We start from the raw sequence: 27,668 nt of genomic DNA on the forward strand, positions 1-27,668 counted from the left end.
ACTTTTTGACACAGTTATGGAAGGGAATTATTTATAATAATTGGTGTCACATAGATGAGGGTGGGTTCCCTTTTAGACTCGTTCCTCTCAAGGTTTCTTTGTCATATCATTATAAATTTAAAAAATTCTATCCTGAATTTATATATTTCTGTAAAGCTGCTTTGTGACAAAGTCCATTGTTAAAAGCACTATAAAAATAAAACTGAATTCAACTGAACTCCTAGAAGCGGGACCCCTAAGCCAGGACATGGGGTGACTCTCTGCTAATCTAGTTTATTCACCAAGTGTCAGGTGTGCCAAGTGTGGTTGGCACAGTTCTCATTGACGCGCATGTGTAAATCAACCCTATAAAATCTGCCCTGTGTGCCAGGCTTTAAGTCTGATTCAAAAAACAGGGCTTGCACACAGGGAAGAGAGTGCAGGTTTCAGAAACTAGCCACCAGCAAGTCAAATGGACTGGCCATGCAGCACAAGTCACCACAGCACAACTCTGTGCTTCACCACTCGCATAAGTTCTATCAGCCTCACACAAGGCCCCAAAATAACACTCATACTCTTAGGCCACCATTCATCCTTATACAGCATCTCCCCACCATTAAAGGGTCCTGCAAATCCTACCCACAGTGGATAGGGACTGCTGGCAGGAAGCTATATAGACAAAAACCATTGCTCACTGGTCAGAGATTACATTAGACCAGTGGATCCTGATGACAATGTTGCAAGGTTGCAACTGAAGTTACAAACTTCAGTTCTTCTGTCTGCCCCTTATCTTTTTTTGGGGCTCAGTACCTTGTCGAAATCAGACCCCATCAAGTTTGCTGTTCTCACCCAGGACGTTCCTTTGTGCCCTCTTGGAGAGAGGTGCTTTTGAAATTGTAGAAAATACATTTCAAAGCAAGGGGTCTACTTATCATACGCTATATGGCCAAAAGTATGTGGACACCTGACCATTTGGCCTTCCCAAACTGTTGCCATAAAGTATGAAGAACATAGTTGTCCAGATTGTCTTTGTAAGATGTAGCATTAAGAATTCCCCTTCACTGCAATTGAAAGATATGGTGTGCTAAGGTTGATGTGGAAGAAATTAAGAGCACAGAGCCCTGACCTCAACCCCACTGTTCACCAGGACCTCATGTGTCTTGGAGGAAGCACGTCATTGGGTGCGATGCCAGCGAGGCGGGAACTAAATCTATAATGGGATGTTCAACAAGCACATCTGGCTGTAATTGGTCAGGTCTCTACATACTTGAAAGGGATCAACTGGTTCCCCACCTTCATATGTTAAAACGATCAAAGGTTACTCATGCCATGCAACTACAGGACTGGTTCACAAGTTGCTACAAGTGAGGAGAACATTGCTAAATCTTATTAGACGTTTTCTGAATTACAATCACTGACCCCACTTTTAGCCAGATGACTCTAGTCATGTAAGGATCTGTGAAATTAATTATTATTATTGTAGCAGGTGTAATACGCAAATAACAAACTGTTTGATTCAGAGAGGGAAACTTGTACATGGGTAAATGTATAGATGCTTCATAGAGAGTTTGACTTTTGTATGTAAATAGCAATATAAGTGGACTCGTTACCATTTAAACATATTGGTTCGGTCTAAAGGAAGAATTTAGTAGGGCTATTATTTGCATTTAAACATAACTATTAAGTTGCCAGTTTATAGTAACTCAGTGTATGTATTCAGGAAGTTTGAGTACCATGTCACATCATGACCCTATTTGTGGGGAGCAATTTTTCTTAGTTGGTTTCCAAGATATTTTCATGCCAACCCTAGTACTGTGAAGAAAACATGCCTTGAGTTCTGCTTTTCAAACATATATTTAACAGTTTTGACAATATAAAACAAAGTGCATTTTTAGTCATTATAAACATATAAACAATTTAATGTTAAAATATATTATTCATTAAAAAAAAAACCAAAATGTAACATCTATTCACAAAGCTATTACAGTATAAACAGATCCTGGGTTTTTTTTTTTGTCTATTTACAATTAACATGTTAAACATATAAGGTAAGCCGGTTAGGAGCATATTAGAGAGAGACATAACATGGGTGGAGGGTTCAGAAATCTATGGATTTCGAATCAAAATCTATTTTCATTTTTAAGAAAAGAACATAGATTCTAACAGTATCAAATACTGTATGCTCTCTCTAAACAGGGCGAGGAAGATATTGAGTTTCAGTATGACGGGCTGACACAGGCAATGAAGAGCCTGTAGTGGAGTATGTTTGCCCATTGAAGACAAAGAAAGGGTAGCTTATTGGTGTTGAATTGGTATGCAGTGAGCCTTGATGCGAAGTGCTGGAGAATTGTAGTGGTGGAAGAGGCGGAGGGATTACTGAGGGTACGTCTGGGGAGAAACTTGGGAAAGGAAATGGTGGTATCATAGGCATGCTGAACTCGTTTGTTTGCTCATTTAAGAGCTCTGGATGCTGAAGTGCACTGATTATTGGCTGAGCTTTACTTCTCTCAATTGGTATAGGTTTCACAATCAATGGTTGTGACAATTTTTGCTGTCTGACTGCATGGCTGTTTTGAAGATCTGTCAAAGATGTTGTCCTCGGTTTTGTGGGTGGTGTAGACATCCTCTTAGACAAAAGTAGAGCCCTTATTTGGGAGTGTGATGTTGATTGTATAGGTTCTGGTGGTCTCCAGTCCCAAGCAGGATTTCTGGGAATCCTCCAATGCAATGCATTACTTGTTTGGGTGAAATCAGTGTAAAGAGGTGAGCTTCCAGGTTGGGCTGCCAGACTGGGCTGATTAAGTGGGGTAACACCATCACTGAAGTTACGTCTTGCGGATGGATATGTTGCTCTAAAAATAACAGAGATTCATTATAACAAGAAAAGAATGCTTGTTCAGCAATACTGCTCATAAGTAATTGGCCATTTGGCATAACGGTATAGAGATGATTCTAGATGTGGCATTTGCATTTTAACTTTGTTTTCAGTCTCTTTTTGCTGGTAAAAGAGGTTACCCTGAGGCACTAAGTAAATGAGAGGCATAAGCTGACACAGGAGGTATGTCAAAATGCCATGTTTTTGAGATGCAAGGATACACCAGAATAACTTGTGATAGGGATAAATGTAAACCTCAATGGTAAAAGAAAAATAGAAACTTGCCAAGGTTTGTTTTAATCCATTCGGCAATTAAAAAAAAAATCAATTTGGTTTATAATCCAAACGTTACTACTTCATGTATGAAACATGGTCTTGTAAGCATGTGTGACTACCAACAGAACTTTATTGATGATGTGGTTGGACACACCAGCTACATAGTGAATTTCCAGTGAGTTTTACATAAACATCTCTTCAGATCCAACCAGATGCTTCAACCCACGGTAGATACATTTTCATCATCTCAATCCCTACAACAAATTGTAAATGATTTTTGTTCTTACCTTCTTCTGGGTGTGTTGTCTTTTGTTCCATCTTCCATTTGAATGTTCTAGATCATGGTAAAATATGTGTTTTATTACCGCAAACCACATATAAATTATTATAAGAAGTAAAACAGTAGGCAGTTCTCAAAACTTACCAGTGCACCTTGAGTCCTCTCAGTGGATACCGCTGCTGATGGGACTCTGATAGCATTCAATTGCTGTGGTGGTGTGATTTTCACAATATCCATAGGCTTTAGAGGCTGATCGATTTCGTTAACAAGGGGTACACAATTCTCGGTCACCCCATAAACAATTTTTGAATTTAACCTATTGTATTTCCTCAGCACTTCATTCGGCATCCCATGCTCCGATTCACTCCATACAAGAACCTTTGATGCGTCATACAGAAGATGTTCCATCCCAAACCATGAAATTTTAGTAATTTCTTTATTGGATTTCAAGAAGAGCATTTTTTCTTGGAGATACCTGCATATAATGGACAGATGCTCAGCTTTTCCTACATCAAACGTGCCTGGCAAACGATCTGCCGGTGTCTCAATAAACGCCGACACTAAATCGTACGTCTTTTTCAAAATTTCCAAGCTGTCTCCTAAATTGATCATTATGGCTGTTGGTACAGATAAAAAGAAGCTCTTAACATCCGAGGGATTTCTAAATGCAGCTTCTGTTTCGAGCCTCTCCCGCTTGGTTTTCAGGTACATGTAGTACGACGTGTCAGGGGCATCTTGTAGCTGCTGGTGCAAAGTGGACACTGCACAATAGTATTCCCGCAATCTTCTGTAGTCATCGTTGGTAAGGCACTGCTGGAACGATGAAAACAATGATGATTGTTGCTGAAACCCAACAGAGCCTTTATAGAGTTCACCATAGAGAGAAGGATCATACCACAGCAAACTCCTAAATGTTGGTTTTCTTCTCAGGAAATTTATTTTGTTGTCAACAAATTGGCAAGCCTCGATTATCATCTGTAGTTCCAAGAAAGAATTTATTGCCTCAAACTTCAACTCCACTGGTACAGGTGGATGATCTAGATATTTTTCCAAGATCAGATTTCTTGAAATGCAGGACTGGTGGAAAGAATCCTTCTGATCTTGTTCGAAGTTGGAGATAAAATGTTGGAGCATTCTTTTGCATTTTGACTGCAGGGGACCAAGTTCTGTCAAGGAAACTGCGTGGTCAGCCATTTTTAGAGTATTGGAGATGTCAGTGACACTGTACTTATTCTGGATGTATGTTATATGTACTTTTTCGGGTGTGGTTTGTTCATTTGATTGATTGACTTGGCATGGCTGTTCTTTTGGTCCGTTTCCTTGCTGTCCACTTGATCTGCTTAGATTTAGATTTCCTAAAAATTGGGGACAGATGTTTTGATTTTCCTGCAGTTTATTTCCATGATTTTGCAACCAGTGGTTCGTGTTTGGTACGCCAGAGGCAGTCTGATGTGGTTGCGCGCCCTTGTTTACCAGATGTGAATTTGGTTCATTTCTGATTGTTTCAGTAAAGGTACTATCTGGACTGACCCTTTCTATATTACTTGTTCTCCTCCTCTTCGAGATAGAGCTGTTAGGCTGACTGTCCCCATTACTTTGCTTGTGTTTGGTAGGGGCTACTTGGAAATGTACAGTTTCACTCTGTTTAAGTGTGATATCAGCCGAACCATGTCTGTCGTAGTGTCTTGTGTTGTGTAATTGTTGTTTGTGAGCTGTACTATCCAAAGTTATCCATGCCGTTGGAACAACAGCCTCCGTTATCGAGTTATTGACAGTGTCCTGTTTTTTGACAGTGAATTCAAATTTGGTTAAATAATCTCTCAGTTTAGAAATTATTTGGGTATCTGAAGTAGTTGGGAGGCTATTTTTGTCTTGTCCTTGCCAGGCTGAATGCAGATTGTCTTTAATCCCAGCAAGGTCTTCTTGTGCATCTTTAATGATTCTGCTGTGGAAAGCTGATGTTGTCTCTACAAGCGAGTTCATTATCCCACTGCTTTTAGTATCCTGTAAAGAAGGTTGGCATTGAGAACCTGAAGCTAGCTCAGAAGGATGATTTGTGTTCTCTGTGAAGATCCCTGCAACATCATCCTTGGCACCTTTCAGTGCTTTTAAGCAGTTCTGGTCTGCATCTGACATCTCTTTTCTTGAAAATAACCCCTTTTCATTTGCATCTTTGCTCTTTGGGATATTGTATAGTTCTCTGTCTTGAAGATTGGCATTTTTATTGGTCTCTCCTGATTTGTTAGTACTCGATACCCTTTGGGATAAACCACTACTAGAATTGTCCACAGCATTGTCCCCAAGAATACTGGGCTCGGTTTGTGTGTCTGTCTCATTATTCATTGCTCTAGGTGAATCTGGAGTCATGGCCGTCTGGGCTTTGGCAGTGCAGCTGCTGATCATATTACCTGAGGTTATATCACTAGAGATACTTGAGATAGTGGGAACAGGGCTACTTGTGTCCTCATAAGCTCCAGTGTTGTAATCAGACGAAATCTCTTTAGTGTAACAACTGTCCTCCTGAGATAGCTTTTTCTGTAACAATGCCTCTTCCTTGTGTTCTGCTTCTGTACTCTCACCATTACTTGACTCATTACTGCCAGAACATGTGACCAGGGAGGATTTTTCTGGATGATTGGTCTTGTCACTGTTTGTTCCGCTATCTGTTTCCATTTCCTGAATTATTACTGGATCTTTGGAATCTAAAGTGATGTTTTCCTGTGATTTGTTGATATCATTATGGTTTGAAATCTTTGAAACATCATGATGGACAGTTCCTGTTGATTGTTTGGAAGGATTAATGCACTGTCCTTTTGTTTGAGAACCCTCTTCAGTTGAAATATTAGTGGAAATATCATTCTGACTGGACCCCTTGTTCAGAAGTTTGTCATGGCTTTGAGATCCAGACTGAGATGCAGTAGCTGAATTAAGATGTGAATCAGAATCTTTGTCAACATCATTAGCTGTCTCGGTACATGAAAGGCCATTTAATGAATCAGAAGTCAACTTGCTAAATGAGGCTAGACCACGAGAACTAATTTTTAAGGCTAGTTTTGTTTGACATTTTCTCTTTGCTTTCAGCAGCTGACGCTTTCTAATATGCTTTGTCTTCCTCTGAACACGAAATGGCAATTGACGTGAAGTTCTTTTACTCAGTACACTGGAGATTGAGCTTTTTCTGCACAGAGCCTTTGAACGTTTCTGTCTAAGGCGTTTACAATTTGCGGTGAACCTATTTTCATTGTACCTCTGTGCCATGATTTTAATCAATTCAGTATTATTGTTTCCTGTTCCTTTGTCTCCATCGCTACATGAGATTAGTGCTTCTGGTTTACAGTTTAGATCTCCATTGAGATGAGCTGTGTAGCCATTGGTTAACCTATTTACAAGAACAAAGGTTGCTAGCTTCTGACCAAGGCATCTCAATTTTGAGAATCGTTCAGAAAGCGTAAGTCTTGCTGGGGGTGTCTGGCTGGATTTTATCTTAACTATAAGCTGGCGGTCTTCTTCCTTTGACACTGGTTCATTAACATGACTATCTGGTAGATTGATGACAAGGGCTTTGTCCAGAACTTTTGGCCTGAGATAAGAGTTGTTGGAGAAAAGGCTTGCTCCATTTGAACTGGGCAATAGCTGATCTAGCTGTAATCTTTTATATAATGCATTGTAAATAGTGTTGTTGTGTTGTACTTCTTCCCTCTCAACCTCTATCGACATCTCAGAATTTACATCAGATTTAGAAAGAGTTGCTTCCCTGTCTTCTTTTTCAGTACTACAATGAGTATCCTGCTCTTGCTCCATTGCAGTAGCATAGGAGCAGTCATTGCATTCTGGTACCTCAGAAGCTGAGATGTCAACACAGTTTGCTACTTCCATGGCTATTATGTGTTGCTCAAATTCAGGATAGTCTCCTATGTTATTATTTAGTGTAGGCTTACATGCAAAGGACTCCTTTGGACTTATGGGAATCTCACTTTCATGGACATCTTGGTTATTTATCTCAACTTGTTTTGAAGGACAGAAAGATTGTGCAAAATCATGTGTATTTTCTAAAGTTTTGCTCTTTTCTGAAGGATCTGATGGCATTGTACCCTGCACAATGAACATCTCTGAAATCCTTTCTTTTTCTTTTACAGTTTGAAGCATACCACCATCTTGAGGCTTAATCTGAGAATCTGGAGAAGGATCTTTTTCCTGCATACAATTTTCTTTCGGCATAGAAATGTTCTGGCTCAAATTATCATTGTCTGTATTCTGTATATCTACTGTATTTCTCTCAGTGTCCACCAATACTGTTGTGGATGTCAAATTAGAAACATTATCACTTACAGAATGGCTCATATGAGACTGATTCACTTCACATTGGTTCCCTTTTGTCATTAAAGGGGAACGTTGCAGTGTGGACGGGCAGACTTCATTGTTTTGGGGCTCTGTATGAGACGAACTGAAGGCAGTTTCTGTCTCTGTGTCTTTTTGAAAAAGCAGTCCCTGTTTATACTTTTGGTGATGCATCTCATAGAAATGTATGCGGTCAATCAATAATTGTTTTTGCTCTGGGGTCAAATTTCCTTTGGACCATATTGTTGTGCGCCTCTCCTCCTCTGTCATCTTGAAATATGCAGCATATTTCTGGAATTTCATTTTAAATAACTTAATTGAAGGCATATTTTCAGTCTTTGGCTGTGCATTGGGATTGGATTTGCTTGGACCATCCAGTGAGGGTTTAAGGTACCTGCCCTCTTTTTGTTCCTCATCCAGTTCCAGTGACTGTTTCTCACAAGATAAAGTGAATTCATTCTTTTCTTTTTGGTTTTGTGAGTGTGCCTGGCATCCCTGTTCCTCACACTCTGGAACATTAGATGCACTTTCTTCCTCTGAACTTTTCTTCTGTATGTTTGTTTCTTGCCTGGATAATCTTGGGTCCTTAACCAGACGTGATGAATAAACAATGGTGGAGATTTTTTCTGCTGAGGTTTGAGGTATTGCCTCTAAGGTGTCTGTATTACCTCCGCAGATACTTGTGGTGCTCTGGTTGTGTATATTTGAAAGGAATGCAGGTTGGTCCATATAATTTTGCCATGGAATGCTATTGCCATAATACGGTAGTGAAGGATTGAAATATTCTGCTGTATTATAATAAGGCCTATATGGCAGCTGAGGGATAAAAGGAGGAGGTGTTTGCAGATCGTTGTATTGAAATGGAGTAGCATCAACTCCATTAGCTTCTGCTCCTGGAGTTTGTGACTGGTACTCCATGCCTTGGCAGCCTTGTGTTGCAAAACGTTTGAATATCACTGTGGCATTCTCTCCTTTGCCTGTTCTCTTAGCCACAGTGCAGCCTTTCAAATGCTCTAGAGGGCCTGCCAGGGTAGATTGGAAAAAATCTTTATTAAATTCCAGATGTGTGTCATCACAGATGGTTCTGAATAAACAGATGAAAGAATTATTGTTTAACGAATTAGTGAATTTGTATTGCGTAGTTTATCAGAAAACATATTTGTTATGGAGTGCTTTATCATACCATGCATAAGGCCAGCAGAAGGTTTAGTGGGTGAAACAGGTGGACTTATGGATGTTGGTGCTGTAGCACTAATGGCTGTAGCAAATGAAACCACAGCATATGGCAAACATTGCCTTGGCCGTTTGTTGAGTTCCTGGTTTTCATTGTAGTCGAATAGAAACACCTGCAAGAAACAAATGGCAACCATATAATCAAAACTCTTGCCAATATTTGTTTTTATACCACAATGCTTTTGAATTCTCAAATTTAATTGGTCTGCAGGTATCTCAGATATTGTGTCAGCTGTAATTCAAATCACAGGTTTATATTAATGCACTCGTTCTAATACGTTATCATTTGTACGGTAACAGCTAATTCAAAGGAACTCGTATGACGAAAACCTATAATCATTTATATCGTGACGGTTTTTGTTAGGAGACGTTTATGCAACATTACATGGAAAAAGTGTCCAGTGTCTGCACTTTGTAACAGTACATTTTTTACCTCAGGACAGTGCACTTTACACTTTTTGTTTAACAGTAACATGATATGCTGTGCTTTTTATTTTTGTCTTATTAACACCAAGAAAGAACAAAACAAGATCCTGTTATGTGGAAGTGCTATCTGTAGCTGCTATACTTAGAATAACAGTAAGTAGTAACGGTAAGTAATAACAGGAACTAACTTGTTCCGTGGATGTTCCACAACATTAAATGTAACTATAAACTGATAATGATGTTTGATTGTTGAATTAATAAAAATGTAAATGTTGGCAAATTGCTGTAGTAGAAGTGGAATTAAACATTTTGGGACGTTCAATTATGTTGGCATCATACCACCCCATCTTTGATTAGTTTCCTGTCGTGTTTCATTCCTTATTACTTTGTACGATTATAAAACGTACCGATGAGCCCAAAACCTGCTGGGAAAGACCGTCACGATAAGAAACGGCATCTTTTGCCATGTGACAGTCAAAGCCAACCATAGGGTCTACGGTTCTGTTCCACTCCAAACTTGGTGTGACTTTTTTCACCTTTCCAAAGAGCACCTTCAGTATTAAATATAAAAAAATAAAATAAAAACATTAAAAGCATCATATCAGTTAATATCATTTTAAACTATTAAATGTTATAACAATTCAGAACAGCAGGATAGACTGAACGACAGCATTCAGAGTTGCTGACACTTGAAAACCGACCTTGAAAACAATCAGATTTTTTCCACTACATGCGCTTGCCGCTGCATGCTTCAGAGCCACATCAACATGCTTAAACAAATAAACCCCATGTGAGGACTTTCCCAAAGAATACTGATCCTGGCTCTCGGTCCTTAATCCAAACTGGTAAATCTGACTTGTTGTTTCAGAAGATCCTACTAAGAAGCAAAATCGTTCTTCCATTTCTCTCCCATGTCTACCTTTTGTACGCATCTCTGACCTGCAAACAATAAACCATTAGCAAAGTCAAACAGGTAGAAAAACGAGTTGTTAATGAATGGTTTGTATATACTATTACTTTTGGATTACCTTACCTTTTTTCAGAGAATTCCTTAAGAAACCCATCATTGTGCACTAATTTGACATCTTTCCACAGCCATGTATTGGCATGCTCCTTCCTCATGTCTAATCTGGATTCTCTCAGTTTGGACTGAATAAGAGTGTAATCGCGACTGTCTTCTGGACAAGGCTCCAGGAGAACTGTTCAGTGGAGTTCAAAGAAAGAAAGAAAAAAAACACGCACATTTAAAACTCGCAGGACGTGACTTGTTGTGACTGAGACAATATAATGACTACACATCCGTTCTTCTCAGAAAGACTACTAATGTGTGTTGTGTATTTTTGGTATGTTGGTAAAACCTTGTCCAGACAACCGCTTCTTCCTGGGTATGGTGAAGTTCCTCAATGCCACGGTCCCTACTGGCTTAGTTGGGTTAGGTGTGGAAATCTCAACAGATCCTTTCCTTCCTCGTACTTCCATAGTTGCTTACTCCAGAATATGATCCTGCAAAAAGCAAATACTCCGCTTGTAAATTTGTTTGAAGTCTGTATGCTGTGCCCTCTTTTTTGACATGTGAAAGTGCTACTTTACTTCTCAACACCGCATGACATTTCCACTTACACTACAAAAAAGACCTCCTGCTAATGTGTGAAGAACTACCCGTTTGTGTTGTAGAAGTGTTACTTGCTGGCTTTGTTACAGCGACACAGTTTGAATAGTCGTTTGAAATGACTGGCCACGTCATAGACACACACACACACACACGCTTTGTTGATTGCCTATACCTGTCTCTACATTTCCAGTGCAATTGTGAATAGGCAAATAATCACAAAATACTTCAACTGATCTGGCTAACACCATTACTTCCATCTTTTTGGCCAAGGTCAATTTGACCATTAGTAATTATTTCCAATCATTTGTTGTCTCTAAATTTTGAAGCCCACTGCTTCCTGAGTAGTTTATGATTAAGTCTCTGTGTAAATACAATTACTTCAAAAACAAATCTCACCAAGCTTCATGTCAGCGAAGGTCCTTGCTACACACTGTCCTTGTTATGGCACGTTTCTAATGTTGCAATCCTCTTTAAAACTGACCTTTGTCTACTCTCTGTAGATAAGCATATGCGCCTCCATTTGTTCTGTTTAAATCACGTGACTGCATAAATATGAACATGTAATACTTTTTTTTTAAACCATGTTTCCTTCAAACCGACTATGGCAATAAATAATCTAAAATGACTTGCTACAATATCTATTATATCTTTCTGTGTATCTACTGAAACACACATGTACAGTATAAACAGAGCATCGTTATTATAAATAAAGCATGGTTTAAGGCAACGTGTTGTTACTATGCTACAACGAGATGATAAGATGTGGAAGTAACAGATATGGATCTCTGTGAAAGACCTTCTGTGAAAACACTGCTGAACGCGAGCATGATAAATGCAGAAATACACCTCATTCTGATCTATGGAGGAAAGCAAACGCTTGACAGTTTCTATCTGTTTTTTTTTTCTTTCTTCCATGCACTAGAATGACATATAATACACATTCAGAGATGTTACAGTGACGGTTGGAAAGATTAAAGAGAGTAATGTTAGGAGTTAAGTAGTGAAAGTAGACACCATTTTTTAAATATTTCGTACACAAATATAATTTTAAAACAAAGGTGTTAATTTAAAATCTGCTTATCATTATTGAAATCTACCTCAACTGAACATATCGATGGCTATCAGTTTAAGACCATTCATTTTGGTAAATGCAATTTGTTACGATAGGTTTTGTGTACTCACCATTTTGGAAAGCTTGCTTAAGGATGTAAGTACGCGTGTGTCTGGTGTGCCTTTGTAGGGAACTGTGCAGTTTGTCACTTGAGTTTGAGGAACATCAAGTGACACACCAAAAAGGAAATCGCTTGACCTCAAACTGTGAAGAGCTAAGGCACAGGAAATTACCCAGAACTGCTAGCATTAAAAACATAGGTTGGGCTTCTTTAGTACAACAGCAGCATGTACTTCAACAGAATTAGCTACATAATGGGGCCCCTGAGACACAAGAGTAATCTCTATCTTCTTCTAGACATCTCATTGACATCAGTATATAAATAATGATTAAGAAAACATTTGATGATGCTTGGTGACTCGTGCATCAGCGGACCGAAATGGACATCCGACATTTGTCTTTTCTCCTTTCTTTCCTTCTTTTTAAACAACCTCCTTACATATGACCTTCAACACTAATTTGTTAGAATGCAAATGAAAAGCAAATTTAAAATCAAACTGCCATGTGTTTGTATGTACAGGTCATACAGCAACAAAGGTCAGTGTCCAAATTAAGACACCGGAAATATTAACATGAGCACAATTTGTTGGCTGTAGGATCTATAGCGTGTCAAGGCTGTGTGTGCGCCTATCATGTGAACAGTAGCAGTGCAACAGGAAGTGGGGTCTGGTGAAACGGTTGCATCAACTGACCAGAGGGAGGAGAGATACTATCCTTACACAATCTAAGACAGCAGTTTTTTTATTACCACTTCCTCTTTTGACTGTTTAATGAAAGCCTCAACCTAAAGCATGTTTACTTGTCACTTAAATTATTTATCTATGAAATAAATGCATGAAATTAGCCAAAGAAAGATTTAGATTTGCTAGTTACTGTATATGAGTGAACAGTGCTTTCTGATGGATTACTGCTTTCAATTTCCAGATCGACATCCACGGTCTAAACACTATTCCAAAGCATCTTTTGTAAAGCTCTCATGATGGCTACTTATGGTTATTAACGAAAAAGAGCACTGATTTGGGTTAGCTGCAAGGGTGACATCGTTTCATGATCCCGCATACTTGTAGAATCCTCAAATCGGATTTTTCCAGAAGGCGTTGATGCGTTTAACAGCAGTAAGTCTGATTGTAGCTCAGGAAGTAGTTCAAATAAGTTGATATTAATGCGTTTGTTCTTAATAAATTATCGTTTCTATAGTAACAGCTCGTTCACAGGGAATTGCGTAGTGGACGCTTGACATAATCTGAGCCTAATAATAAACATGCTCTTATTGAACAAAGAAAAATGTTTGAATCATTGATCTGGTGAAGTTTTCTATTAAGAGACATGTCTCGTTTATAGAAAAATAACCCTGCTGTAGATTATTTTCCTATTACAGTATGCCTCCCGTTGTGATTTATTCTAATTCATGACTTTGTACAATCTCATAAAATAATTCTGTTGATACTCAAGCTTTCTCAAAGTGTCCACTTGTATGGAAACACTCTGTTGTGGCATTCTACATAAAACCTTCAATAGTTTCCACACAGAGTACTTAAGTGTCAAGTCCTTTTGGTCATGACCTTTGAACACTTTAAACTTGCTGATTTGTCAGCCATTTTTTTTAGACCCCCCACATGGTACCAACTGATAATCAGATTGTCGTGTGCGGTATCACGGGAAAAGTCATCAGACACCGTTGTGGCTGAATGCTGGAAAACGGCCAAAAAAGATTCATCATTTAAGAAACCATAAATATAGTTTACCACCAAAATGTCATGGAAGTGTTTTTTATTTACTTTTAAATCTTACCTTCCATTATGTTGGGTAATTAAGGAGTCTGTTCATCAAGTGCCGAGATTAAAAACTGCCTAAACTTGTCTAAAATCTTGCTGGCTAAGTGTCATTTCCTCACAAAGTGAATCTCATGATTTGATCAAGTTGTTGGATAGCTACGTGCCATAGTGAAGCTGACATGAGCCTTTTTTTTTTTTTTTTTTTTTTTTTTGCAATTGCACGTTGTAATATGGTTGTCTAAACGTTCACGATGTTCCTGTGCTGCAGTCAGAATGGTCTCTTTTCACTTTTTGGGAGTAACCAGATTCTAATGTGCTGCACATTTTACTCCTGGATGAGACATATGCAAAAGAGAAGAATTTCAGTGCAGGAAAACCTGCAGTTTTCAGAACTATATATAGAATAAAATCTCACCATGTGAAAGGGTTCCCCAGGGCAACACTCATATTTAATCGTGTGCTATAAATGGGTTTGAACACAACCATGAAGGCTGAAGAACCCTGAACAATGATTGAAGTGATTTTTGTATGCATGTGTGTGTGTGTGTGTGTTTGTGTGTCATTTATTACTCATTAAATGTCTTTAATTTTATATCGATGAAAACACAACGTACCACATACTGTCTCGTTCCTGTTTCAGTTCTTCGATTTTTATTAAAAGAAACAAAGATAGATACAACCAACATAACCACATTCTCCTTTGTTTTAAAAGCATAGGCTTACATATCTTTCCACTTAACAATCTGCAATATATAGCGATCTCTTTTCTTATACTCTGTGACACAAGTTAATAAAAAAAGACAAAAAACATTTTAAACATGAGCATAAAAAGGTTTCATTTTTAATTAGATTAGATTGTCTATGGATCTTTTGGAGTTTACACACACAAAGGTTGCGTAACTGTAAATAGGCATTTCATTCTCAGCATTTACTTTGGTGCAGGTATCCTTCACGAAGCTTTTAAAACATGAGAATGATTCTGGATAAAAGCTACAGAGATATATATACAGTATATCTGTATGTTCCCATAACTCTCAGATGGGCTGATGATTACTGCACTCTACTGCTGGTGCAAATTTATGCAACTGTCATGCAGTCTTGCTGTTTCTCGGTCAGTCAAGATGTTGAGGATTCAACGGATCCTTTGTGCAATTTACAGTTACACAAACCCATTTCTGCTCATGGACGATATCTTGTTTTGTGATTGACCAATGGCTAGCTTCACTTCAATTTTTCACTCAACATGCATGCAGCTGTGGTCCATATGAGCACCTTTTATATATTTTTATATAGCACCATTTTTTTTTTTGAGTTAGACAGGACCCAACTGTCAGCATGCATGAACTTAAAACAACAAAACCAAATAAAACCGCTATGTTACCTTCAGATACATATCCTACATGTTGCAACCTTTTACGAACATTACAAGGCAATTAATGAATATTCATACAGTACCATACATATTAAACCGGAACTAATACAGTACACACGATAAAGAAAGTGCTACAATACAGAACAATTGCTTTCTTGTTTCGAGTCTTATAATACTCTAGAGTACTACAGGAGGACACACTAATGATGTACGTTACGTTGTCAAAAAAGATACACCGAAACATTTTTATTTCACCATTTCTTTTTAAACCTTTATCGAACACTACTTCTAAACTTCCAACTGCAGCAGAGATGCCGTTAAACACAAAAGAAAAGGAAACGAATCAATAAAGCTTCTACACCTTTACAGCACATTACCTACATCTAACTATCTTTTATTAACACAAAAAGAGGCCTGTGACCTTTGGCTGGACTGATATTGACCTTTGAAACTGCCATTACTGAATTCTTTATTCATACTACAGGAATGCTCAGTTACTCCTTACAAAATTCGAACGTTTGCTTGCTAGGCCTGAAATGTTCCTGAAAAGAACTAGAAGAACAACGTGTTGGTGATGAACGAAAATCGCTAAGTTGTACCAACAAATCATAAACCTAAACTAAATCATTACAATCACATTGTAATGATTTTAAGGCTTATGGGTTAAAAGTGTTACTCGGATGCGTTGTAACAGTCCAATTCAGTGAATTCAAGTTTCACAATGAACTAAGATAGCTGCGATGTAATAGGCTAACTTTTTCCAAACAGCCTCAGGGATTACACTGAATTTCTTAAATTGCTAGCAAAATCATCCTGAACGACTGGGAAAGAAAAATCGTGTAAACTAGTGACAAAGCAAACACAACGTCTGTATACCAATACCACCCTGAATAAAATGTTACCATACGACACACTATAGATCTGTGATCCTTTGCCATACAACATAATTTTAGATATTTCTTTGAGGTCGAGGGAACAAACGCAGATACAGTTTTAAAGTGCATATATTTTTTTTTAAATCTGCCTGCGTTTGTTTTATCTGTACTATACATTGTTTAGAGGTAACATCCTTTATGGCCTTTACTCCTTTTATCACTTTTTCAAGGGTACAGCCTTTTAACTTAGAAATAAGGTTAATATTTTGATACGATTATCTAACTGTAATATAGAGCCTAGGCTGTGTCAATGCCCAGAATGAGTGAGCCCTGAAATATATATATATATTTTTTAAATAACTAGGAAAAAAAAAAAATAATTCATAATAGAGGTAATAAACCACAGTTCTTAAAGTGTTAATGAAACAAAGCAAGATTCATTCTTAAAGAGGAGAGGGCAGGTTTTCTGGACTACTCCTCCTAAATTTTCTTCCCACTGACAATTTAGATGGAGACTAGGCGTAATCCATGCCCAGAAAATACAAACCCACAAGTGCACTGCTAGTGGAAATGTTGCACTTGAGGCAACTCTCATCATACAATATGTATGGATGGACTGAAAGGAGGAATTCCAATGATCTGCCAATTATACACACAGTATTTATTTTTGCTTATGTATTGTTTCATTGATTTTTATTTTTTATTTATTTTTTTTTGCATTGCGACACCTTAGCTGTCATAAAAGACTAATATTAAGATCGCATAATACTTCTACAGGCCTTTTTTTATGTGCTTATGTACTTATGGTGAAATGTTGTTTGCTTGTTTTTACGTGTATGACTGTCGCGATTTCAAAATAAACAAGACCCCTCCTTGTAGTCACATAGATGAGAAACACATCCTCCATATAAGATTGAATAGTAAAAGCAGCAACAATAGCAGCACCTAAAAGTGCTGTTTGAATAAAGTGCTTGTGGGGAAGTGCTGCCTATGTCTCATGTCAGCCATTTGAGCTAAGCCCACATTATACTTTCCTTACGTTCATCGTGAGAAATAGATATAACCGATCTAAAATCACCGAGGGTCCAAAAGAAAAACCCTATCGAACTAATTTAAAGCACTAAGAACCAATAGGAATTGATGAAAGGATTGCTTTTTTTTTTTGTCAGCTGGCAATATTTGCATACGTGAACATGTTCGAGTGTATTTCTCAACACACACGCAATAAGCAAGCGGGCATTTAGCCGTTTCAGGAAGTTAACCTCTAAGTTTAGTTGTGCTATGAGGACAAATGTGACATCCTCATAGAAAAGGCATTTGAAAGACAGTCAATTTAGAGGTTAATGAGTGACTTGATGAGCTTTCATTGCACTGTCGTCTTATAAACATCACTATTCTATTAAAATCTAACATTTTTGAACACGCTTTTCAGACGAACAGATTTACTGTGTCTTTCTATGTTTCCACAGCAATTGCACAACACCGGCAATGCATACACATGGAATGAAAATAAATTATAAGACAAACATTTAGTGTTTTTATAGAAGAGTGCTTTAAACATTTGTGCTGTCCTCGAAAGGGAACTGGCAACACCAAGACAGCGCTACTAAATGTCTTCCATTGGTTAACACCTTTTGAAAAGGCCCTTAGAGCTGTTACACTGTGAAAACAGTTACGATATGAAGTCCCCTTTTAAAATGCATGCTGTAAAGCCCTTAATAATATCCTGTAAGGTTTGTATTTAATAACATTATTATTTTAATCTATAATGTGGCTATCCACTGGTCATCCTCTATTAAGAACGGTATGACTACGCTAAATAATAAGTAGGTCTTGGGTGCTGCTAAATTCATATCCACATTTTCACAACACTTGCGTCTTTCACTTCTCTATAAATAATAATAATAGTAGTAGTAATAATAATCATAATAATAATCATAATAATAATACATATTACAGGGTTGATGACATTACTCTCTGCCTTATTTCAAAGCAATTCAACTGAACCTAATGTGCAGGTATGTGTGAATTTAGCTTGTCATTGGGCTACACACCACTTTTCTGTAATTTGTGTAAAAAAAAAAAAATTTTTTTTTTTTTTTTTAAACATTCTCCCAAGCAATTAACCTAATAGCAAACAGGAAGTCTGGTATTAGGTGCATTACTGCTGAAACCACATAGTACAAATCTACCAGATCTGTTGATTCTCCTAATTTCAGCTAGTGACTATTGCTATTATCACTCTCAGATGATATAGAGAGGAGGAAATTGGCTCACATTTATGTGAACGTTAGTGTTCTTTTTTTTTTTTAAAATATTAATCTTTATTGGAGACCTATTTACACGTTTAAACATATTGTGCTCATAATATTGGGTATATGATCATTTCAATCTTATCCATATTCAGATATTTCGATAGTAATTTCATATCTTAATTTTTTAAAAAAATCTTTATAGCTTTATAAGGAAAACTTCCCTCTTTTAACTCCAACAGACCCATTGTTTAAATGAGTGTCCACTTGGTAAATAGTGCATGTAACCTTTCATCAAACATGTTACCATTAAAAGTAAATGTGGTGATATTTGTGTATTTGCTGAACAAGCAACTGATCTACCAAATCTAACATAAACAAGCAGTCTGGATCATTGCATGTTTGTTTGACTGACATTACTTCGGGTTTAACCTTTCTCCTGAGTTGTCTGGAGAAAGATGTGTATTCGTGTATCCACGAGGTATATATTGCTGACGTGGTGTAATATTCAAAAACTGTTTTTCCAAGAATAATGTATAGCATCTGTCTCTGGCATAATATTATGCATGTCTTACCCAACATTCCAAATGTAGACTAAATTGATGCATTTTGCTAATATAAAATGCCTTAATTTAATAATTTAATATGCCTAAATTTCTGTAAGAGTGCATGTGGTCATGCATCACAGCCAATTTGTACAACCTGAACACTCTGCATAAGTGTACTAATTCTGTATGTTTAACACGGGCATTTTAAACGCTACTAGATTCAACGAATCGCGCGAGAGAGTACGTTTGGCCGCGCGCGCTCGCACGCACGCAAGCGCTCTCCCGCACACCCACAGACGAGCGCGCGCGCTTCAGCCTGACTGTAGATTGCTGAATGCACATTTCCATCTGGACCTTTCCATCTCGTGTTTAGACCCTTTTAACGTGAACGAAACAAAAAGAATCTTAGTCTGTCGCTCATACACAACCTGATTTCAAAGCAAACGCCAACTGTTCGTAAAATGAACTAAAAGGGAAAATAAAACAGTACTGCTAAATGTAAAAGTGCTATTGTGATTGATCGGAGTTGTACAGTACAGTACGGTACTTGAACAGGCTATAGAGGTACACTGTTTGAAACATGTATGAGGATATTGTATAAACCGGAGCACTGTGACATACTGCAACAGAACATAGATGGCGGGCCGCCGTCAATCCTCGCGCTCTTCGCTGTCCGCCTGCGCCTCTGTCCTCTTCTCCTTGCGGCAGGTGAACAGGCGTCTCATTTCCTCTTCGTACCTGATGAAGTTCTCGCCGAAGCGGGCCCAGGCTTTCAGGGGCACCGTGATGGTGTTCCGGTACGGCTGGCGCACCTCGCTGATTTTGAGGAACACACCGTACCTGTTGGAGCCCACGTCGAAGTAGAAGCGCTTATTGTCGACGCGGAAGGACGCCGCCTCGGGCAGCTCGGCACACGCCGCTTCCCGGTCGCGCTCCCCTCTCCCGGTTCGCCCGTTGGCCTCGCGCTCGTCGCCGTAGTCCTCGATGAGCTGCGAGAGCGCGTCCCGAAACTCGATTAAGCCCTGCGCGGGCAGCACGATGGTCTGCTCCACGGCTTGGCCGTAGTACCCCACTGCGCCCTGCCCCCTGCTCACGGTCTGCCGGATGCGCAAAAAGCGGCCGCGCTGGTTCTCCTTCAGATCCAAATAGTACTTCCGGTTGTCTCCTTCGATTGACTCGCTCTTCAGCACCCGGTGCGCGGGCTCTTCAGACGCCGCCGATCCGCTGGGTGATGCGGGCGCTGCGTGATGGTCTGGCTGCCGCCTTCGCTGCGCGTCACTCGGCTCCTCAGGCCGTGGCGCGTGGCCGCCTCGCAGGCCTACGTGCGCGTAGTAATCGATGAAATCCCCCAGGCAATACCTCAGGTCGGGAGCCATGGACATGGACAGCGTGAGCTTGCTCTTCCTCACGCTGTCATGCCTCCCCCTGCCGATCCACACCTCTGCGATTTTCAGGAATCGGCCGCGCGCGCTCTGCTTCACGTCCAGGTAGAAGCGCTTCTTCTGGATGTCGACGCGTTTGGACGCGAGCTCCTGTATGTCCGGACCTTGCAGTGCGGGGAGAGCCGTGCTGTACTGCTGTGCGTACCCGCCTCTCGGAAACGAGTCGCCCGTAATCCTGCCTTTCCCTCTTTCCATCTCTCTCGTGTTACCGTCGGCCATGCTCGCTCAGATTTCCCGACAGCGGCCCAGTTTCCTCTCCATCTCCGATATCCTGGCGTGCCGTCGACTGAGCGAGCTCAGCTCAATTATTTTAGCTTAGTCGGCTTTGTGTGCGCTGAACAAGTTTGAAGCGAATCCTCGATTGACCTGCAAAATGGCAGCTGCCCGGCTAGTCATCAGCTGATCGCGGCTCCGTGTCCTGAATTAAAGGTCAAATCAAATCGCATCGACCCAGTCGAATTATCAGCTGATTACACGGCTGCTGTTTTTTCTTTTCTTCTTCTTCTTCTTCTTCCCTCCTTAGCGCACATCTGACACTTATCTCTGCTTGCTAAAAGCCCAGCCAGCTTGATGAAACGGCAGAGAGGGAGAGAAATCATCCAATCCTGGATTTCTTTAGAGGGCGCTGCATCAGTACGGGATGGGAATGAACTCAGTGACCCTCCCTCCTCCCTTCTCCCTTCTACTACAACACACTCCGACGTTTAAAGACACGGGAGTGTGGAGTAGAGCTGTGGCGTAATTCTTATTGCCACTTAACAGAGAGACAAGACACACTGCTGTCGTATCAGTGCATTTTTATTCTACTAATCAGGATGATTCTCAATCAGGATATTTTGCACTAAAATGCATGTGAAATATGCAAGCTTTGAACACAATTCTAAGCTCGGACTTAATAGTGCATGGTATACGGAGCGTGCATGATTTATTTCTGACCTGATTGGATTTATTTGAGTAGATTGAGTTCGGGTTTTTTTTATAATTATTATTCGTACTGACATTTCAGTGCAGAAGTGAAAAGCAATCGCATCTCAGCTCCATTTCACACAAGCACGTGCTGTCAATCTGTCAGTCATGTTAGTCTGGGTAAAATGTGGAAGGGAAAAACGCCAATAATAGCCTATTGTGCAGAGGACGAAGGCAAATTATAAATGGCTAAAAAAATAAAAGGAACTTGTACGTTTTTTTTAATATCAGGAATGTTGGCCCTGAACAATTTCCATTCTGAACAATTATATTGGCTTAGCAATTAAATTGAACACACCACTGCAACTTTCTGTGGTGATGCAAGCTAGCTGACATGCTCTAACAGGATTTTTTATTATTATTATTATTAAAAAAAACAATCATTGAAACATTGCACCGATAATGCCAACGTGCAACACGTTGCTAGGTTTCAGCTAGTTAGTTAGCTCAGGTGCTAATCCAATTTGTCAGATTTTAACGACCGTTAGCTTACATGTTGTTAGAACACAAGCTAAACGTTACACTCAAATAGTTTCTTAGCTATGTGAAGAGGGATAGAAATAATAGTAATAACTATCTCACTACAAGTCTCTTTCTTTTTCTTTTATCCCCTCCCCTCCCCCAACCGCTGCTGAGTAGAGATGGGAGTCGATTCATCCCAAAAAGAATCGACCCCAGATTCCGCGTATTGTGAATCATGAGTCGAATTCCACAGCCTAACTGACGAGGTAAAAGAGAACTGCTCTCTTTGAGTTCCCATTTGCTTTTGAAAATGTAAAAGTATACTTAATTACCCTGTTGGGGGGGAACAATAGAAACCCTCATAGAATTTGTAATGGTTTTAATGGTTATAATGGGATTTGTACTAGTTGTAATGGAAACTGTAATGGTTCCTGTGTTTCTCTACTGTCTCTACTGGTAATTTATTGCGTTCTGTTGGCTTGTATGTGATGTCTAATGGATATCATTAAGGACCAATAATGGTAATGGTATTTGTAGTGGAAACCATTAGAATTTCTGTAATGGTTTCAATTGTATGTTTGTTTGTTTTTCTTTTTTAGCAGGGTATACATATTCAGGGTATTCCGTTATTGTGTCGACTATGTCTAAATAAATCATCACACCAAAATATGTCTAACCAATGATGTAGAATTTATGAATTTGTCCCAATCAAACCACAACTTTACAATAAACCCATCTACGAAACCAATGATGGAGCCTTAGACTCTTTATAGATATACGTACTTGTGAGGTGCCTTTAATGAATTTTGTATTTTGATGATGCCACTCCTGTTTTTTTCCTCATTTACACTTTGGCACATGCCTTTCAGTCTGTCAGGTGCAAGACCTCAGAAAGAGCAGTGACTTAAATCCTTGTAAGCTCTAGGTTATTACTGAATCTGATCTTGAAGTACTAGGCCAGAGTAGTTCATGACTTGAGGTTATAAGCTAACTGCGGATGAGGCTGCAGCATTCTGCCTTTTATCACACTGAGACAGAGCGATGTCCTCGGATGTCCCTGAATTCTACTGAATTTAATCAGATGCTAATTAAGCCTTTACACCCATCACTTTCTGGGAAAGAGCAGTTTTGATTATTGTGCTAATTACAATTTAATGTAAGGCAGATCTAACAGTGCTGTAAAAATGTAATGTACACCATTTAACATTACGTGCTTCATTAGGCCACATGATAATGGATTGGCTAAACATTTGAGCCAGGTTATGATACCTCAAACAGCAATAGAAAACTTAGACATGGTGTCCCACTTCGGCTGAAATAAACTTAACATCTTGCGAGTGATTTGAACAGAACACAGCAGGTCAGAACTGAAATTACCGTTGGTGACACATCACATTTCCTGCTATTTATATGTGATAAGTATGTGACATCATTTCTGAAGTTGTCAGCAATGTGTTCTCTGTAAATGAGCAAAAATCTTCTCACTTGTAGAAAAGGGCCTGGTGACTAAACTTAATCTTGACACTTTGCCACTCCTCCAAGGAGCTTCATCAGTTCCTTTTAACCCTTCTATTTAAAAACTGGGTACAAGTCACACCTTTGACATAATAAGACATAATAAGTATTACTGGAGCCTGGAAACCTTCACATACATTTTTAGGCCCTGTTTAAAAAACATTATGTATATCAGACAAGTGTATAATAATAATAATAATAATAATAATAATAATAATAATATGACTTACCTGCTTAACCGATGATTGTCAAATAAGCAGTGAAATTTAGCTAGCTAATGTTTACAGAGAACAGTGACTAGCTACCATAGCTAGCTATTCATCTAATAGCTATCAAATAATCACTACTAGGTAATAAATGTATAAGACATTACAGAGATTGGGTGTCTTAACTAGGGCATTTTTGTTATCTATATTTTATAGCAAAATGTTTCAATTTCATCTATGAACAATTTTCTAGTGGAGCGGGAGAACCGGTATGGAGTTCAAGTGGTTTCTTACTGTTCAGTATGGAATCTAAGTCTCTAATATAAATGTATTTTCACATACAGACATGAATGGCAAAAAGATCAAAAATGAATTGAAACGGAATAATACGGCTTGTAATGTGAACATTCAAAAGATGGAAATCTCTGTAGAACATCTCTGCAGACAAACAGCACAAAGCCTCATGGCCAGACATTTGGTACTAGGTAACTAAGCAAACATTAGCCATCTAAAACAAACTAAAATATTTATTTGATTTATTTTTCACAAATGTAACATTATACTTTTTTAGAATGTGATTATTTAATATATTTTCATTAACTAACTAACCAACACCCCAATGTTAACTACCTCACCAAAACTAGCATAACTTTTTCTATTAGCTAATTTAGCTAATGTTTGCTAGTTACAGGTTGCTGTTTCGGATAATGATATTCAATATTAGCCAACTAATGACAGACCTAATTTACTTAGCAGTAACAGGTTTATTCATTACCACTTAGCTCACTAACAACAGCACTGTTGATTCTGAATCTGATTGGCTAGGAGGTGTTGATTAATTTTCTATAACAACAGCTTTTGCAATAGTTTGCGAATGCAAGGCAAATCACAAGATTTTATTAAATGTACTCAATCTAATATGTTATCATTTCTATAGTAACTTCTATTTAAAAGGGACCTGTGAGGCAGATGCTATGCATAATATAAACATAATAATAAATGGATTTAGATTTAAAAATCGGAGCGACAGTGTAAAAGATGTTTAGCAAACTTCTCTAATAGAAAAACATGTTGTCATTGAACAAAGAAATCTAATCTAATTGTTGAAATGTTTAAGCATCACACCACCCTATCATCGATTATTTTCTTAGCTATTTGTTTGTGTTTGTCAACACATTTTTACAAAACTTAGTGGTAATAGAAACACTGATGACATATCATTCTTCTGTATACAAATTTTTCCAGCGTTCATGTACTCCTCAAGCTAACCATGGGCTTTTCGCCAAAGTGGAAGCTACGTTCACACATACAGCGACTCACAGTAACAAAGCAACCGGAGACCATTAATTTTCAATGAGAACTGCCGGCTTCCCGCAACACGAGCGACAGCGACTATTGGCAAGTAGATGTGGGCGTGTCCAGTGACATAACAAAGTTGAGAAAACTTTAACTTTATGGAAATTTGGATCGACTTGGTGCAGCGAATACCAACGAGAGTGAAGACGGTAGAGCGCGTGTGATCCATGAGCCGCCATTCTGCGTGCGAGTCCGAATTGTCTCGTGGACCCAGACAGTTTGCCGCACATAAATGGCCTGCACACTGCTTCTCCGTCATCTCGTAAGATATGATGCATATGTACACGGGTGAATTTTACACACAAACGCTCTCCCTCCAGGATATTTCATTTTAGCAGCACAAAAGCTAGTTTGTTGTCAAATGCGGAATGCTAGTTATGCCATTCACAGATAAATGTTACTATATAAAATAGTAGTTGCAGTGATAAAATGTTCTGGGGTTTTGATCTTTTCCGTTCTGTTTTTTCTTGTTTTTTTTTTACTCAGTATACAGTAAGGAGGCATTAATCTGATGGGCTTCAGGACCCTGGGAGGTTTTCGCCGCCGCTCCGCTCCAGTCCTGTAGGTGTCGCTGTCTCTTATGGTCACAAAAAAAAACCGAGCAAAAACAAACGCAGAGGTTGGCGCGAGAGTTTCGGGACCACACCTGAATCGCTGGATTAAAAAAAAATAATAACCCTATAAAAAACATTTAACACGTTAACCGAAGAGACAGTTTAAAGTAAACAGTCTGTAATATAAAGTCTTTATGTCTAAGTAACTGCAAGTGTTATCATGCGTTCCTAGCGCGTGGGATACAACGGTTTCCTAATATCCCTGTTTATGTTGTTGATATCACCGCGTGCGGACTGGAAACTACATGCAAGTGACAAGAGCTGAATGTAGAGATGATACTGTCTCCGCTACTATCGCGGAATTAAATACGGAATCCTGACACTGCATTTTAACAGTCCCGTGATAATACTGTACTATCTCCTCGTGCTGATTAGTTAACGCATAAGAGCGTTGAAAGTTATGGATCATAGTGCACCGAGTGAAAGGTCGCTTCCAGAATGGATGAGGAAGAAACATGACGGTGATGTACAAGCTCAGGTAAGAAGATAACGTTTTGAGTTCTACTGACCTGCTGGCGAAGTTCTTTAACATAGCTAGACGGCTTCTTCGCTGTGTAGTTGTTACAGACTTATTTCTAAATACAAATAAATCTCTGTGTATCTTCAGCGTTCAGTGCAGTCCAGCTTGGAGCGACTTTGCTTGTGTAGTTGTGTTTGTGCTGTTAGTTTTCAGGTAAGGTGTTGCGTTGCTATTGGACGACAGAAGCCCCTATTTGCATACATTTTGTTCCCCAGGTACATCTCTATGGTCATATTCAAATAAATCAGAAGCACTGATTATAATCTCGGGTCTCTCTTAAATTTCTGCTTAAAGCCAAGTCTTAGTTTGAAGTTTTTCTCATTAAGTTTATCCTCCGGTAATCAAACACTAAAGAGGCATGCACTTGTGGCCTCATTAAACCAACTGTCTTTGTGTAGGGTATGAACAATTATTTATAACTATAATTAAAATGTTTGGCAGTTTGTTATGGGGTCAGAGTTGTTTCATAATACAAATAAATAGATTACAATCCACAAATAAATGTAGTGAGATTTACAGAAATGAAACGAATTCACAAATGCATTGAATGAGATCCACAAATATATGTTAGGAATTAGACAAATGAAATTGACAAATAAATAAAATGAGATTTCTTCTTTTTTTTTTTTTTTTTCCCCAATATGCTTTTTTTTTTTGGTCACAAACACAACGCCCTGCATTCATTTGCTATGTGGCGGTTATCCCATTGGCTCGAGTAGACTGTAGGCGGAGTCCTACTATTTGTGGATTGTGTGCACTCTTGACATTAGAAATGTTTCAAAACCCACAAATGCACAGGATGCGATCCACAAATGAATGCAGGGCTTATGTGTGTTTATGACGTGAAAACATATTTGTAAAAAGAAAAAAATGTATTTGCAAATCTCATTTTAACATATATTTGTGGATCTCATTCAAGGCATTTGTGAATGTGTTGAATTTTTTTTTTTTTTTTTTTGTAAATCTCACTACATTTATTTGTGGATCGTAATCTATTTATTTGGAATTATGAAACAATTCTAACCCCATAGTCTTGCATGTTCCTATAATAAGTATCCATATTGAACAACCCATACTGTCACACTGGCCATGTTTAAAGCTGTTAAGTTACAATGTTGTGAAATTTCAACAGAGAATACTGTTAAACCCATTATCAGCAGCATCATCATCATCAACAACGAAACATTTTTCTGTTTTATGCTTGTTTATCTCCAACAAACCTCATTACAGCTTCAGCCTTGTTATCGCCTTTCACGTTGTTTTGATCCAAGTCCTACATCATTTTTGACGTTCATGACCAAAGAGAGACTCTGTGGCATCTGTGTAATTTATTTGCATAGGTTTAAGTCTGGATAGCCAACATGACCCAACGTCTGCCGGTAGGAAAAACTGTTGGCATGCTTCCACCTTTAAAAATTAGCATCTCTCTCTCTCTTATTTGACTATTGCTGACAAATTTGCCTGTTGTGGTGCAGAAAACTGCCCCTGTGGCTTATATGTTGGAAAGGTTGTATGTGCTGAATATTTTTTACTGATGTTACTTTTATCTCTTGTAGTACAGAGTGTAATTATTAT

General features: G+C 38.7%; 3 protein-coding genes across 6 annotated transcripts in view; 1 reads left to right on the top strand and 2 right to left on the bottom strand.

Moving 5' to 3' along the window:
• Nucleotides 1–913: 913 nt before the first annotated feature.
• LOC128620117 (uncharacterized) lies at nt 914–26,190 on the bottom strand. Of its 3 annotated transcripts, none has more exons than XM_053644797.1 (9): nt 26,083–26,190; nt 10,766–10,910; nt 10,441–10,606; nt 10,109–10,346; nt 9,815–9,958; nt 8,932–9,094; nt 3,555–8,770; nt 3,418–3,464; nt 914–2,831 (listed from the first exon to the last, which is right to left on the bottom strand). In XM_053644797.1, the coding sequence occupies exons 2-9, from the start codon at nt 10,884–10,886 to the stop codon at nt 2,168–2,170; spliced, it is 6,759 nt and encodes a 2,252-aa protein (XP_053500772.1). In that variant the 5' UTR covers nt 10,887–10,910; nt 26,083–26,190; the 3' UTR covers nt 914–2,167. The 3 variants fall into 3 exon arrangements, with proteins under 3 accessions (XP_053500772.1, XP_053500771.1, XP_053500773.1); XM_053644796.1 differs by lacking the exon at nt 26,083–26,190 and adding an exon at nt 12,202–12,270; XM_053644798.1 differs by lacking the exon at nt 26,083–26,190 and adding an exon at nt 11,416–11,458.
• Nucleotides 15,848–21,290, bottom strand: purg (purine-rich element binding protein G). Its single transcript, XM_053644801.1, has one exon. It carries the CDS (start codon nt 20,671–20,673, stop codon nt 19,663–19,665), a length of 1,011 nt encoding a protein of 336 aa, XP_053500776.1. The 5' UTR covers nt 20,674–21,290; the 3' UTR covers nt 15,848–19,662.
• The window catches only part of wrn (WRN RecQ like helicase), a 38,743-nt gene continuing 36,627 nt past the window's right edge, over nt 25,553–27,668 (top strand). For both annotated transcript variants that reach the window (XM_053644799.1, XM_053644800.1), the window contains exon 1: nt 25,553–26,051. In XM_053644799.1, coding sequence (XP_053500774.1) covers nt 25,974–26,051 — 78 coding nt within the window. In that variant the 5' untranslated portion in view covers nt 25,553–25,973. The remainder of the gene's footprint in view (nt 26,052–27,668) is intronic.

This window comes from Ictalurus furcatus, chromosome 16 (assembly GCF_023375685.1).
Source record: "Ictalurus furcatus strain D&B chromosome 16, Billie_1.0, whole genome shotgun sequence".
In the NCBI taxonomy this organism is placed as follows: Eukaryota; Metazoa; Chordata; class Actinopteri; order Siluriformes; family Ictaluridae; genus Ictalurus; species Ictalurus furcatus.